Raw genomic sequence first — 16,179 nt, forward strand, 5'->3', positions numbered from 1 at the left:
TCTGTTAGTAAAAATATTATCCTTCAAAAATTATTTTCTTTCATTATAATTTTTCTAATATAACTATTATATGTTTACTTAATTATTTTAGATTAATTACATAGGAAAAAAAAATTTTTTTTTTAATCTTTTTTAAAAAATGTGTGATGATCTATTAAATACTGGAAATGAAGATGTTTCAACTTCATATTATAATAATCCTCAATTAGTATGTATTGAAAGAACCATTCAAAAATTGGAAAATAGTATTAATTGGGATGACTATGATTCTCCAAATGAAGATCTCACTAGTGAAATTGAAAAAGCATCAAAAGCTTTTAGGTATGTTTTAAAAAAAAAAAATATATATATATATATTTAATAAATTAATATTTAAAAAAAAAATAACATATGTTAATGTTTCTAGATCAGATAATAGTGTTCAAAAAACATTATTTATATCAAAATTAAAACATCTTTCTGCTGAGGATCCAGAGTTATTTGTTTCAATATTACTACCTGCTCTTCAGGATTTGTTGGATAAAGATTTTAATCGTGATATACATGAAAGTATAGCATTATCATTATCCTCAATAGTACAAGATGAATTTGCCATCTCACCAGATATTTTAATATCACCAATATGTAAATTTCTTTTAGACAATTCTATTCCATCAAGAGATAATGCACAAGTTAGATTAATGATTGAAGAATTTTTAAAATGTATGCCTAAAACTAATGAAATTTTTATCGATAATTATGTAAGTTTAATTTAATATAAAAATATAATTTAAAAAAAAACCACTGTTTATATATATATATATATATATAAATATTTATAAATATTAAACAAAAAAAAATTGCTTTTAAAAACCCAAGAGACATATATTTTGACAATTCATCATTTAAAATATCTATATATATTTATATCTTTGTATTTTAAAAATACATTTAAATAGCCTTTTTTGAATAAAATTAAAAAAGATATATTTTATAAATATACAACTTTTTGATATTTTTACTATCATTTTATAAAATAAAATATATATAAATTTTGTTAAAATGAAAAATAACAATAATAATATATCAAAGATTTATTGATATTTAAAAGTAACTTTAAAGGAAAAAAAAACTTTTATAATCTAATGTTTATTGTATAAAAATATTTTTTTTTAGGTTCTACCATTTATTCTTAAGTATAGTAAACCAAATGAAAAAATTTTTAGGCGTATGATATGTGCTAGAATATTTAATCAAATTAAAATTGAACACTGTTGTTCTAGGTAAGTATTTTTTTTTATTTATACATTTTTTTAACTTTTTTTATATATTTATACTACTTATTAATTTTTATAAAAATATTTATATTTTAGTAATCTTCCAAGTGAAAAAATTCAATCAGTTATATTGCAATTGTGTCAAGATAGTAATCAGAATGTTAGACAAGAAATGGCTGCTAATATACAACAAGTAGCTGAATGCTATTCACATGATGGGTTTAAAGAAAATGATTGGGAAATAATTTTAAAATTATTTAAAGATGAAATTGTTGATATTAAATGTGCGGCATTAAGACAATTTTATATTATAAAACCATTATTAAAAAAGAATCAATTAATGTCATGTTATGAACCATTAATAAAAAGAGCTGTAAATGAATCATTATTAACAAAAGATGATACATTAATGGTTGTGGCTGATCAAATTGGTGTATGGTTTGGAATGTTTGAAAGTGTTATGAATGAAAAAGAAGCTAAATGGTTTTATAATGCTTTTCAAAATTTATTTTCAATGGCAATGAAAAAGGCATCTGGTAAAGTAATAGAAGATGGTGAAGAATTACCAAAAGATCAAAAAATGTTACAACTTGTTATAAAAAATTATCCATATTTTTTTACATATTGTTATGAAATGGATGGTGGTGTATCAATTGAAAATAATTTAGATAAAGTTATTGGACTTGCTGATTCATCTACTGCTAAAATAATAGGATCATTTATATTTTTATTATATAATAATAAATCAAATACAAATTTGATTTATAAAATATGTATGCAATTACTACAAAAACGTTACAAATCATCAGTTGTTGCTGATTTATTTAATCCACCATATAATATGTGGAGAAAATTATATGAAGAATCTATTGCTGATGATGAAGAAAAAATTAAAAAATTTTGGGATGCTATTTCATATACAATGGAAGAATTTGGTAAATCATTTCAACATAGAAATCCAGTAAATTTATTAAGACATATAGATGAAATTATATCACCACATATCAAAGAACAATATATTAGTATTATATTAAAATCATTAAAAAATATGATTATAAATGGTAATGGTCTTCCTGTAAAACAAAAAGCTGGTGAAACATTAATAAAAACTTTAGGTGTTACAAGATCTATTGAAGAAAGAGATAATGTTGTATCATTTTTAAAAATAAATTTGATATCACATAAAAATTTTTATAGAAGACGTTTAGCAATGTATATTTTGCCATGTATTTTACATTATTTTAGTATTCAATTTATTGACAAATATTTTTTGAAAGATTATTTAGAATTAGCAAAAGATGATGTTGAAATTATTAAACATTTATTAGCACAATCATTTTTGTCAATGAAAAGGTACTTATCACTTCCGAGTCATGAACTAGTATTACAAGCGATTGAAGGAGCGCAAAGAAAGATGTTAGAAAGTGAAATAAAAGATGAATTAAAAGAAGATTTTATGAATTTAGCACTTAAGTTGTCTAGAGCTGAAAGTTGTGAATCGGATGTTAAAGAAAAAGAAAAATTAGAGAGAGAAAAATTACTATGGAAAGAAGAAAATAATTATGAGAGTAATAAAATGAATGTTGATTCAGTTATTATAGTATCAAATGACAACGAAAAAATTAAAAAAACTTGGAATACAAAAGAAATTACTAAAAGTAATAAACAGAGAGGTCGTTGTATTATAACTGTTACTGATCATAAAATAGCAAAAGAAAAAGCATCTGCAAGTGAATTTAAACAATCACGTCTTCCAATACCAATATGTAGATCAAGTTCATATGGAGCAGTTATATTAAAAAGTAAAGAATCACTATCACTACAAGATAAAAAAATGAAATATGATTTTAAAGATATTAAAACACCAAAAGAATTAATTTATTCTCATAATGTTAAACATCTAACAGTAGAAAATATTAAACCACGTTCATTTAGTAGTGAACCAAAAAATAATGATAAAAAATATAAAACCGCAAAAATAGTAGTAAAAAATGCTAATACAGGTATTAAAAAAGAAAATTCAACAAATCATATTAATCAAGATTCTGGATATGATGAAGATACATCAATTGCATCAAATTCTTTTGATGATGCAATAACATTAACTTTTGGATTACATAAAGTTAGCAGTTGTAGTGAAATTGCAAAAAAACCTTCACAATGTATGCTTAAAATAAAGCAAACATCATCATAATCCTTATAAAAAATTGTCAATTATGTTTTTCAAAATTTTACATATTATAATAATTAAAATAATATTTCATTTTAATAATAAATATATTAAAATGATCAATATTTTTTATGTATACATAAATAATTTTTTTATATTTTTACTAATCATTAGAAATAGTTATTTTATTATAAATGCAAAATATGTTATAAAATAACAAAATGATTTTAGAATTATATTTGATTAAATTCAAGTATATTTATTTTTAAATTTACATATGTTAAAAAAAATTATATACTTAATTACATTTAATTATTTAATCACATAAGTCACAAGTCTTAGAACAATATTGTTTACGATGACTTTCTAGAATTAAAGTTGAATTACAATAACCAAGATGTTTAGCTAGAATACAATTATTAAAAGTATCATGGCAAACTGAAGTACGTGGTTTCACACATTTATTACAAGTATATGGACATAAATTACTAATATGAGTGCCAATATTCTTATCTGTACAGAATACTTTATAAAATTCACATCCAACAATTAAATCATGACATAAATATGATGGATGAGGTGTAGGAATATCAGGTTCTTCTGTTGTTAAATTTTTTTTTAAAACATCATTTTCAATTTCTTTATCTAATTCTGTCAAGTCTACTTCACTTTCATTTGATATTTTTTTATGTAATTCAATAGGAGTTATAATTGTTCTTAATTTATTTTCATCATTTCTATTGTCATTATCACTTAATGGTGATTGAACTGTGGTTGTAGTTAATTCTAAAGTATTATTGAATATGTTATTCATAATATCAGTAGATGCATACGGCGAATTTGTTGATGTTACATCCTTCAATAAATCACTTGAATCTTTTGTTGTCGTGATAATTGTTTCTAATGTTGCAGAATTAAAATCTACTTCTTCATTTGAATCCTTAGTATCATTATTCGAATCTTCGTCTGTTTTTTCACTTTTAGATGTATCATTTGTGGAATCAGGAATTGTTTTTTCTGCCTTTTTTGCATCATCATTATCCTTACTCTCCATTTCATTAGTTACGCTTTTTGGTGAATCAATTATTGTAGATTTAGAATCTTCTTCTTTATTTGAATTATTAGTTTCACTACTCGAATCTTCGTCTTTTTTTTCACTTTTAGATGTATCATTTGTAGAATCAGGAATTGTTTCTTCTGCTTTTTTTGCATCATCATTATCCTTATTCTCTATTTCATTAGTTACACTTTTTGGTGAATCAATTACTGTAGAATTAGAATCTACTTCTTTATTTGAATTATTAGTATCATTATTCGATTCTTCGTCTTTTTTTTCACTTTTAGATGTATCATTTGTAGAATCAGGAATTGTTTCTTCTGCTTTTTTTGCATCATCATCATCCTTTTTCTCCATTTCATTAGTTACACTTTTTAGTGAATCAATTATTGTAGAATTAGAATCTACTTCTTTATTTGAATTATTAGTATCATTATTCGATTCTTCGTCTTTTTTTTCACTTTTAGATGTATCATTTGTAGAATCAGGAATTGTTTCTTCTGCTTTTTTTGCATCATCATCATCCTTATTCTTTATTTCATTAGTTACACTTGTTGGTGAATCAATTATTGTAGATTTAGAATCTACTTCTTCATTTGAATTATTAGTATCATTACTCGAATCTTCATCTTTTTTGTCACTTATAGATGCTTCATTTGTAGAATCAGGAATTTTTTCTTCTGCTTTTTTTGCATCATCATTATCCTTATTCTCCATTTCATTAGTTATACTTTTTGATAAATTAATCATTGTAGATTTAGAATCTACTTCTTCACTTAAATTATTATTATTTTCATTATCTGAAAGCTTTTCGTTTGAACTAATAGGTTCTTGGGTAAAGTTAGAATCATTTGTTAAATTATTTGTTGTTCCATCAGCTGTTGAAATTAATGGTTGATTATTTGGAATATTTGTAACATTAACAATTGCTGGTACAATTTCTTCTTCTTGTTTTTTCGATGAATCTGTTTTATCAGTCGAAGTATTATTTGTAGAATTTGAAAAATCCAATTTAGGTGAAATTTCTATTTTATTCGTATCAGGATTATTTAGAACATTTTCTAAAAGTAAAAAATTATATATTAAATATTTATTATCATCTCCATCTGTTGATTTGATAAATAATGTCTTATTAGGACTAATAACAATTGTTTCTAAAGATTTATCAGCTTCTGTAGAAACTATGTAGATTGTAATAATTAATAATACAAAAAAAAGTATAAATTCAGCTTTCATTATATTTCTTTTTAATAATATCATTCTCGATTGTGTATTTTATAATTTACAATAAAGCCATAAAAGTGTACTTTAAAAAATTACTTTAATTTTTTTCAAAGTGGATTAAATATATCTTTATTTGCATTACTGTAAAAACATTTTTGTTTTTGTGTTAAATTTAATAAAAAAAAAATATAATATTTTGATAGTTAATTTTTAACCTATAAATATTTAGATATTTTATTTTGTTCAAATATTAGATGCACCAAATTTTTAAATAATTCTTGCAATTATTATTTTTTTACTTATTTGAAATTAACTTTTTATATCACATGATAAAATTTATTTTTTCACTTAAAAAAATATTTTGAAGTGATAACTTTACATAATCATTTTATTAAAATTTAATAATAAGTTTTTTATTAATTTAAAAGATTTTAAAATCATATTCTATTTATTATTTATTAATAGATTCAGTTATAACAAACTAATATTTGTATAAAAATTTAAAGTCATATTAATTTTTTCATTCGTTGATATTAGTCATATTTTCAATATTTTTTATAGAATAATTTTATTTTTAACTTTTTATTATTATCATATCAAAAAAAAGCAATAATTTTAAGAAATCTAAAGTTGTTTCAAATTTTGTTTTTGAACTTTTAAAGTTTACATCATATTAATATTAAATTAATTTTTTACATCAAATACTAAGGTGTAAAATTATATTTTAAAAATTATTGTTTGCTTACTTTTTTTTGAAATAGTTTTAAAAAAATGTTATATTAAAAAATTATTTTATAGGACAAAAATTTCTTAATATGTTTAAAGAATTAGTGAAAAAAAATAGATTGAATGCAAAAAAACTTCAAATCTTAAAACCAATTAAAAATAAAAAAAAATGAATTTGATTGTGAAATTTTATCAAATTTTTAAACATTTATTATAACGGCAAATATCACCTATTTTTTTTGAATTGAATAATAATACTATTACTATCTTTGCTACGATTATAAAAATAATTACTATCAATATTAAAAAAAATTTAGTTTAAAATCACTTTATTCAAATTTTATTGAAATTAATTTCTAGTTAAAAATTTCAATATACAAAAGTTGAAAAATAATTCTTACAATACTAGATCATTTAATTTAACTTGTGAAACTGAATTGTTAAAGAAGATACAAGTAAAAATTATAACAGTGAATAAAAAATAATTATAACATATATATTTTTAAAATTTTTTACTTTTTCAAACTATGCCATCTGAATTTTGCTGTTTGAAATATAATACCTAATATTGTTTTTCGATTATCAAAAAAATTCTTGATAATTTGTCTTTAGTCTTTTTATTGCAAATTTGTTAGAAATATTTTTATCTTAAGAATATAATTTTCATTTGAACTTTTCAGTATCAATATAAAAAAATGTAGAAAAAAACTTTATGTTATTTTTCAGATTTACAAATTTTAACAGTATGATTAAACAATAACATTTTTTTTGTGAAAAACGTCAAGGTGTTATTATTCTACGAAAATGCACTTTTTTTATAAAGATTGTTTTATATATGTTATCATATCAATATATTTAACTTTTTTTTTTTATTATTTGTTTTCCTGTTATTAGAGAGTGATTAAATAAATAACAAATAATAAATTATAAGTATCGTAAAAATAGTAATATTTTTACTAGTCAAACCAATTTTCTGGATAGTTATTTTATCAAATAATACCAAAAAAAAATTTATTAAACATTTAGTCTTTTGTTTTTGAAATATTAGAATTAAATGTTTTAACTATGATAATTTATCCACAATTAATTTTAAATGCGATTTTATCAATTAAAAATATTAATTTATGTTTGTATTATTTTCTTTATTTTAAATTATACTTTAAGATAATGAAATAAATTGAAAAAAATGTTCTAGAAGAAGTATTATAATTTTTATTAATATGATATTTTTGTTATTTTTCATTTTAATATACTTAACATTATAAACAGCTATATATTAATATATTCTGTAGGGTCAAAAAAAAGTAAATCTTATACGATTCTCATAAAATAAATATTAGATTAATATGTTAAATAATTTATCACTTTGTTTATATATGCTTTAGTATCATTACTGTAGTAATAAAAGTATACTGAGAATTTGCTTTTTTAAAGATAACTAACAGTTTAATTAACATTCAACTTTAATAATGATTACTATTTTATAATTTATATTTTTTTAATATATTTTCTAGTATAAATTATTATTTTTTTTTTAAAATAAAATATTATTTTGAGAATTTTATAATAAACAGTTTTATTGAATTTATTATTTATTTATTAAAACTACTGTAACAACTTTATTATTGTGCAATCATTTATTTTTATTTGTATTCAATTTATATTTTATCACTATCACTAGTTAGAATTTTCATTTATATTAAATAATTTTAAACTATTTAAGTTCATTGGAGTAATTGTTATTTGAAAGCAAAATAAAAAAGTTAAACAATAAAAGATTTTCTCTTTTTTGTTATTCATTTGTTTCAGGGGGACCATGAAATTACAACATGTTTAAAAAAGTTCGAAAAATAAATCCTCATTGTTTATCTCATGTTTCTATATATATTCAGCAAGATTGATTTATAACATATTTCTCGTTTCTTCTTTTTCTTTTCATTACTAAGTTTTCTGGAAACATATCTTTTTAATAAAGCCAGAGAAACCTTTTTTGAAAAAGTACGCCAATAAATATGTATACAAAATATTGAATAAAAAAATAAACTTGTTACTAAATCTTGAAAATCAAATTCAATAGAAAGTCTAATCTAAATTTTTTTAAACAGCAAGTAATAAAAGATAGAAAAAAAAATTCATATGTATTAAATGCTCCATCATAAAATTAAATGGAAATATTAAAAAAACATGTTGACTCGGAAAGTAAGAATGATCATCCTTTACAAAAAGCATTTCATTACTTACAACGTGTTTGTAAATTTAAAAAAAATAAGTTAATAATAAATACTTAACATATTTTTTTGTCCATTTTCTTATTACATATAAATTTTTCTTAAAATTTAATCTTTAGAATTTTTGTATGCTTAATTTATTGTCTTTATTGTTTTAAATATCAAAATTTGATAAAAAATATAAAAATATTTTGAAAGTGGATTTTTTACAGAAAATAAAATGAATGTATTTATTATTATTTAGAAATAAAGTTTGATCAAATGTTAAAGAAACAAAGTTTTTTGGTCTAATAGTAATGAAAAATTTACATAGGCTAGTAAGTTGTAGCATAATTAAGATTGAAACTAGAGATAGATAGGATAAGTTGTATAGCCTAATTTTGTTTTTTTTGGATATTGTTGGTTGAAACAATCAAAGTTTACTTTTTATAAATGTTTAGTATATGGTTATGTTTAATGAATATTGGGAATACTTTATGTTATCACACTACAACTTCTTAATAAAATATGTCTATTGAGGTTAATTTTTTTAATATTCATATATAATCCATTGTTTAAATTTATTAGAATGGATTTTAGTCTATGTTTTATTTTTGTTATTTGGAGAAATTTCACGATTGCCATTTGAGCATATTAAAATCAAATTTTTGATATGTTTAAATTTCTATAGATAAGATTATTATTTGAATAATTAATCATTTTAGATGTATGAAGAATTATGGTTTATCAGCATGTTATAAATAACTAAAAATGTATCTATATTTTGGTTTATAGAAACATTATATCTTAAAAGAATGTACTCAGAAATCAGGTAAATATTAAAGTAAAATATCTTACATGTTTTAAAAATTTTTTTGCCGATATTTTTAATATTGTTATTATAGCGCATTTAATTAACATTTATAATTCTATGTAATGAGTTATTTTGTTTGCTAACCCATTTATAACAAGTAAATTTAGTATAAGCAATAGTTGTATTACTGATACACTTATCACAAGCTCATTGATATTTACATTGTTTAAGTAATAATTAATCACTCTTTTAATGTTTATAGTAGGAATGTGTTAACTATTAATACTTTGACTATATAAGTTAAAACTTTTTATCACCTAATAACTTTGTCGATCTTGATTTTTATTTTAACTTTTTAACAAGTTAATAAACTGTTAAAAAAATGGGTAAATAAGTCATAATTAAAAAGGTTGGTTTACGATTATTACTTAAGATGCTATTTTTTTAAGAATATGTAGTAATTGCACTGGTATAAAAATGTCAACTTTTTGGGAAAAAATATTTTATCACCATTTTTTGCAAACTTTTTTATAGTAGTGTTATAAAAAAAATAATGGATGGAAAGGGTTTGAACTGATAGAATAAGTGTATAAATTCAAAAAAGGTATAATTTTATAACTAGTAAGATAGATGTTAATAGAGATTAATAAAAAAATTATTTTTTTAAAAACTTTTCACAAGTTTAATGGGTTCAATAAGGTAAACTATTGGATACCTTTGGAATTAAATAAAATGTTTTTAGAAGGAATCGAAGGTAAGTATAAGCAATGAAATAATTAATCCTTATTTTGCATAATTTTCGAATCGCTGAATGCTCATTTGATGAATTCATGGATTGTTTTGGTATATAAATATTTTATATAAGAATGTAAGGTAATTTTAACTAGCAACTGTTAACATAATTTTATAATAAAATATTTTAGAATGATTCTGCTTACTATATAAAGAAATCAATTATCAGCTGCAATATTTATAAATAAAAGAATAATTGATTTACCAAACTTACTCAAAGAAAAAATATTTTCTACTGATAAAAGGTAATTTTTAAGAAATATAATTAAATTTTTACTCTTATTTTTATTTCTAAGATATTTCTTTTCTATGCTGCGGTCTCTCTTTTTCGTCTTGAACACGGGACTTCTATAAGAATATGGAATTTTAACCTTTACTAAGAATATTTTATTAGATTAACCACTAAGAAATTAAATAGTTTTAAATATATTAAACGATTCCAAATGATTTGCTATGTTTTAAAAAAATTAATACTTTTAATCCTTTAAAATGATTCTTATGTTGTTTGAAATTTGACATTTTGTACAAAAAAAAGAGAAAATTATAGAAAAGCAAAAAAATTAGTAAAATTGCTACATTTAGCTATGAACCTGACTGTTATTTTAACAGATAAATATAATTTAACATATAAAAGTTGATACATTTAAAAAAAATAAGAAGAAATTAAGAAGAATAATAAATATTTACATAAAATCTATAGAGAAATAATCACTTTAGAATGATTTGAACGTTTTCTATATTCATAACAATGGGTTAAAAAGATTTCTATTAGTAAATTTATTACTTCCTAAAAAATAATTAAAGAATAAAAATTTTTTATAGGAATTTAATATAAGAATTATTTAAAAAATATGTTAAGTATAATTTTAATGAATCAACTAAAAAATTAAGATTTCTAACAGAAATAGTAGAAATAATAAAAAATTAACTAATTAATATCACAAACAACGTGATTAATAGTAGATAATTTATAAAAATTAAAACGATTTCTATATGATTTCATATAAAATAACAATTCAAAAAAAGTTTTGCTAAATTTAGTTAAATTTTTTAGAAATTCACCTTTACTAATAATAGAATTTAAAAAATTATCTAAAAAATATGTAAAAAAACAAATTATGGTAATTATTAAATTATAAATATGTAATGTAAATTTTAAATTGTTTCAGCTTTTATAATATTTTTTGTTTATCAAAAAAGAGGTATGATAATATATTTTAATTTAACCAATTGTTTCATTAAAAAATTTTAAATAAGTAAATTTAAATATATGATTACTGGCTTTATATATTAAAAAAAATAATAAAATGTAAATCAATTTGTAGTTACTTGAAATAAACAAAAATTAGTAATATAAACAAACGGTTATTAATCAAAACTATTGCATGTCATTTCTTATAATATGAAATCGTAAATTAGCCTTCAAATATTTTTGTCAATTTTTTAACTTTTAATTAAATTTCTTAGTTTGAAATGATACTCTGATAACAAAAATTACAATCAATCGTTCAAAAAATACTGAATTTTTATAATGAAAATGTATGTGAAATAGTATATGATGCAAAATAATTATTTGAAAACGTTTTAAAATAAAATTTGGCTCAAACAAACAAAGGTTTTATTTTATGTTTTCAAACATTAAATTTTTTATGAATACATGAATTTTCAAAAAATTATAAGTTTCTCAGAAACTAGTTTTTTAATAAAATTAAAAAAAAAACTATCTTTGACAATATTTTTCTTTTCTTTTGTGTGCTTAATCATTTCGAAATTTTTCCAATTCTTGAAATTCTTTTCATTGATCAAAATTTTTTGCAAAAATATTTTTTGCTTAATAATAAAGAAAAAAATTGTGTAGTTTTTTGTAGTTAACTCGAATGAAGCATACTTTATCACAAACATATTATTTGTTATCGAGATATATAATAGAAACTAAAAAGTACTATTTTGAAGAAAGATTTAAAGCATAAATTTCTAACTTAAAAAAAAAAATCTTTAAATTAAATTTTTTTAGAAAAATAAAAAATTGTTTCAAGTAAATTTGTTGGTTATCTTTAAAAAAATGGCTAAAATGGTTACCTAGAACAAGGGTTATTTTGAGTCAAATATTTTTAATTTTAAAAAATGTACTCGAGTTTTTAAAATTTAATTAAACATTTTAAAATTTTTAACATATTGTTTTAATTATAAAATAATTAAGAAGTTATATAACTAAAAAAATATTTTATTCTCTATATTATTTATAAATTTTTAAACATTATTTCAATTCTTTATCTAATATATCGTTTTACCTGAAATATTTATAAATATTTAATTAACCATTAGTGAAATTTCTACATACATAAATGTTTTTGTTAAATTTTAATATATTTTTTTAATACCATAAGTAATTTGAAATTATTGTTATTAGATATTAAAAATTTTTTTAACAAAATGTACATTCTTTTTTCAAATCTTACTTTTTTTGAGTTTATGAAAAACAAAAGTAGCATATTAAAACAATAAAATTCTAAAAAAACAAAATCTTTTAAAAAATGTTTGCTTTATTGTTAAAACCATTTTGTTAAAAATTATAATAAAATATTAAATAATTTAATTATATTTTGTAAGTTTGCAATAAAATTTGTTTCTACCTATTTTTAAACATCTTACGAGTAGCAATATGTTTAACTATTTACAAAAACTTTATAAAATTAAGTATGCTTAAAAAAGATAATGTACTTAATAATCAGATATCAAAAAACTATTGACTAAAAAATCGATTAAAATCACTTTCAATCTGTAGATAAATTAAATCATATTTTAATTCTTTTCAATTAATAAAATCATTAGAAAATATTTTTTTGAACTAAATCTTTTTCTAAGCATAGTTAGGAATATGCTTAATATCCTAATAAATATGTAATTATTTTTTAGAAAATTAATTAAAGATATATTTAATATATTATGATAGAAACTATTTTTTTTTAAAAGAATTAAAATATTATTTTGCCATTTTGATAACTGAAATGATACTACAAACAAATATAATAAGATGAATTTAATTTTAAATTGCTTTTATTTCACTACAAGTTTTTTTACTATTGTTTTACATTAATAATTAATTTTAAATCTTTTTATTTATTATTTACCAAAAGTTTTAGATTAAATTAATTGATAAAAATTAGCAATAATAATTAAATTTTATATAAAAACATATTATACAAAAATGATTTTTAACAAAGAAATATAAGCAATAAGTTGCTTAAAATATTCAATTATAACAAATTAAGATATTAAATATAGTTATTATAAAAAAAATTTATTAATATTGCTTAATATATACTTATAATAACTATACTTTTATTGTAACCATCAATTAGTAAAAAAAAGATGTATCAATTGTCTTAAATATTTCCAATAAATTGAAATAATGACAATACAGGTATCAGTAATGTAAAAATTCAACATTAGAAAAAACTGAATATTAATAGAAAAATGATAATGCAAAAATGTTCTTATAAATTTGAATAGAGGGCATTTTTTTTATATTCTTTTACATAATAATAAGAAAATGTAATTAGATAGCATTTTATGAATATAAGATACATTTCCATTATCAAAATATTAATATAAAATTAATATATAAGAAAGAATTTTTCCAATTAATTATTATATTGTAAAAGTTATTACTTTTTATCTTGATAATACTAATCAAGACATATATTCAATCAAGTTATTATTTAATTACGACAATATGGAATCTAACGATTTAGAAAAAAAATCTGATATAGGAAAAGAAGTACCAAAAAAAGATGGTGAAAACAATAAAAATATTGTAAAAGAAAAAGGTGACATGTCAAAAATTGAAAAAGGTATGTAAAATGTTTTATATTAAATTTAAATATTTAGATATGAAACAAGATGGAGAAAATATAACTGCTAACGTTACATACTCTCAAGAAAATATATCAAATGACACAAGTAGAAAAAATTATAATCCTTCAAAAAGTGTTAGCAGCTACTTTAGTGAAGACGAAAATTGTGGAGAAAAAATAGAAAATTGTAAGGAGAAAGTTAGACGTTACGCACATTGTAAACTTCATGATGATGAACTAAATGGAAAAGCAATGACGAAGAAAGAGATTCAAGATAAATTGAATCGAAAAGAGCTAAAAAGTGCGTTTCATGCAATAGTTGATGAAGCACGTAAAAAATTTTTAGAAGAACCAGAAACATCTACAACACCTCTCATGGCTAGTGCTTCTAATGAAAAAGAAAAAACAAAATCAGATGTAATTTTATCAAAATCTTCTCCTGATATCAAACTTACTGATGGTAAAAAAGAAAATAATACTGATGCTGTTTCATCAAAGGTTACTTCTGATGGAAAGGGAGAGTCAAAGAATGATATGGTTTTATTAAAATCACCAATTCATGATAGTAATATTGATGTGGCTTCGTCTAAAGTTACTTCTGATGGAAAAGGTGAACTTAAGAATGATACAGTTTTATCAAAATTACCAATTCATGGTAGTACTACTGACGCTGTTTCACCAAAGGTTACTTGTGATGGAAAGGTAGAGTCAAAGAATGATACGATTTTACCAAAATCACCAATTCATGGTAGTACTTCTGATGTTGTTTCATCAAAGATTACTTCTAATGGAAAAGGAGAATTTAAGAATGATACGGTTTTATCAAAATCATCGGTTAATGATATTATTTCTAATGGGAAGGGTGAACTTAAGAATGATACAGTTTTATCAAAATCACCAATTCATGGTAGTACTTCTGATGCTGTTTCATCAAAGGTTACTTCTGATGGAAAAGGTAAAACTGATGTAGCTTCATCAACACCAACTACTCATGTCAATAGTTTTGATAAGAAGATGGATATGGATGAGAAGATTTCACAAATGACGTCTGAAATGGAGAATCTTAATGAAAGACATGATGAAGAAGGTTTTTCAATTCCACATCAATCGGATAATTTATCTTCAGATTCAACAAGTCAAGAAGGTGAAGAAAATTAATAAGATATAATAAAGAATAATATTGTAGTTAATAAGATTTGCTATTTTTCCAATATTTCCTTCATAATTAGAACAATAAAGATTCATATTATTTTTTTTTACCTTAAAGTTATCTTTATACAAATTTTTTTCATATTTATGTATTTTAGAAAAGATAATTTGTGTTTAAATATGTTAAAATTTAAAACTCGTATATTAAAACAATATAAAATTAATGTATCAAGAAAGGTTAGTGCTATAAAAAAATTGAAAAAAAGTGTATTTTTAAATACAATAATTATTTGTAAGAAGCAAGACAAAGAATATTGAATCTTGTTAAGGTTTGCTAATTTTTATCTTTTTAAGAAATATATAATCTTAGATGTTGTATTATATATTTAAAAAACTTCACTTTTCTGCTAATTTAAAATTTATAGCTAAATTTATTCAATTTTAAAAATTAATATAAATTAATAAACCTTCTGATTGATAATAATGTTTGAAAAAAATTGGTGTATTTCTTTTTTAACCCATTGTATAAAAAAGTGCCATTGCTAGAAATTATTGGTAAATAATAAAGTAAGATATTTTTAACTTATTATGCTTAGCTACATAAATCAAGTTGATAAAAAAATTAAAATTTAAAAAATGAATATATAATTAACTTTTAAAATAAAGGTAATTGATTAACATAAAAAAAATGCTTTCATTTTTTAAATGATACAATGCACTGTACTATTTTTAAATGATTAAGTGATAAAAAAAATGTTTTTATAACATATGAATAAATTCTGGTTAATTTTTTTCAAATTAATAACCGTTTAATAATTTATATAACACTTCTACAAATAAGATTAGGGCTAATAATATATGATAAATATGTATGTATATTTATCTAAGGAAAACATTATTGGGTACTTTTCAGTTTCGGTAGGTACA

The 16,179-nt window shown here is 20.4% G+C and overlaps 3 protein-coding genes across 3 annotated transcripts; 2 read left to right on the forward strand and 1 right to left on the reverse strand.

The window, feature by feature from the left end:
* Positions 1 to 139: 139 nt before the first annotated feature.
* Positions 140 to 3,450, forward strand: SRAE_X000037300 (Serine/threonine-protein phosphatase 4 regulatory subunit 4; the record flags this gene model as incomplete). Its single annotated transcript, XM_024644711.1, has 4 exons — positions 140 to 321; positions 407 to 740; positions 1,156 to 1,262; positions 1,353 to 3,450. 4 exons carry the CDS (start codon positions 140 to 142, stop codon positions 3,448 to 3,450), a joined length of 2,721 nt encoding a protein of 906 aa, XP_024510242.1.
* Positions 3,451 to 3,742: 292 nt separating this feature from the next.
* On the reverse strand, positions 3,743 to 5,719 carry SRAE_X000037400 (ShKT domain-containing protein; the record flags this gene model as incomplete). Its single annotated transcript, XM_024644712.1, has 1 exon — positions 3,743 to 5,719. One exon carries the CDS (start codon positions 5,717 to 5,719, stop codon positions 3,743 to 3,745), a length of 1,977 nt encoding a protein of 658 aa, XP_024510243.1.
* Positions 5,720 to 13,982: 8,263 nt separating this feature from the next.
* SRAE_X000037500 (Hypothetical protein) lies at positions 13,983 to 15,261 on the forward strand (the record flags this gene model as incomplete). The annotated part of the gene is made up of 2 exons (XM_024644713.1): positions 13,983 to 14,100; positions 14,138 to 15,261. The coding sequence occupies 2 exons, from the start codon at positions 13,983 to 13,985 to the stop codon at positions 15,259 to 15,261; spliced, it is 1,242 nt and encodes a 413-aa protein (XP_024510244.1).
* Between the last annotated feature and the right edge of the window lie 918 nt (positions 15,262 to 16,179).

The sequence above is a fragment of the Strongyloides ratti genome (assembly GCF_001040885.1).
Source record: "Strongyloides ratti genome assembly S_ratti_ED321, chromosome : X".
Classification (NCBI taxonomy): Eukaryota; Metazoa; Nematoda; class Chromadorea; order Rhabditida; family Strongyloididae; genus Strongyloides; species Strongyloides ratti.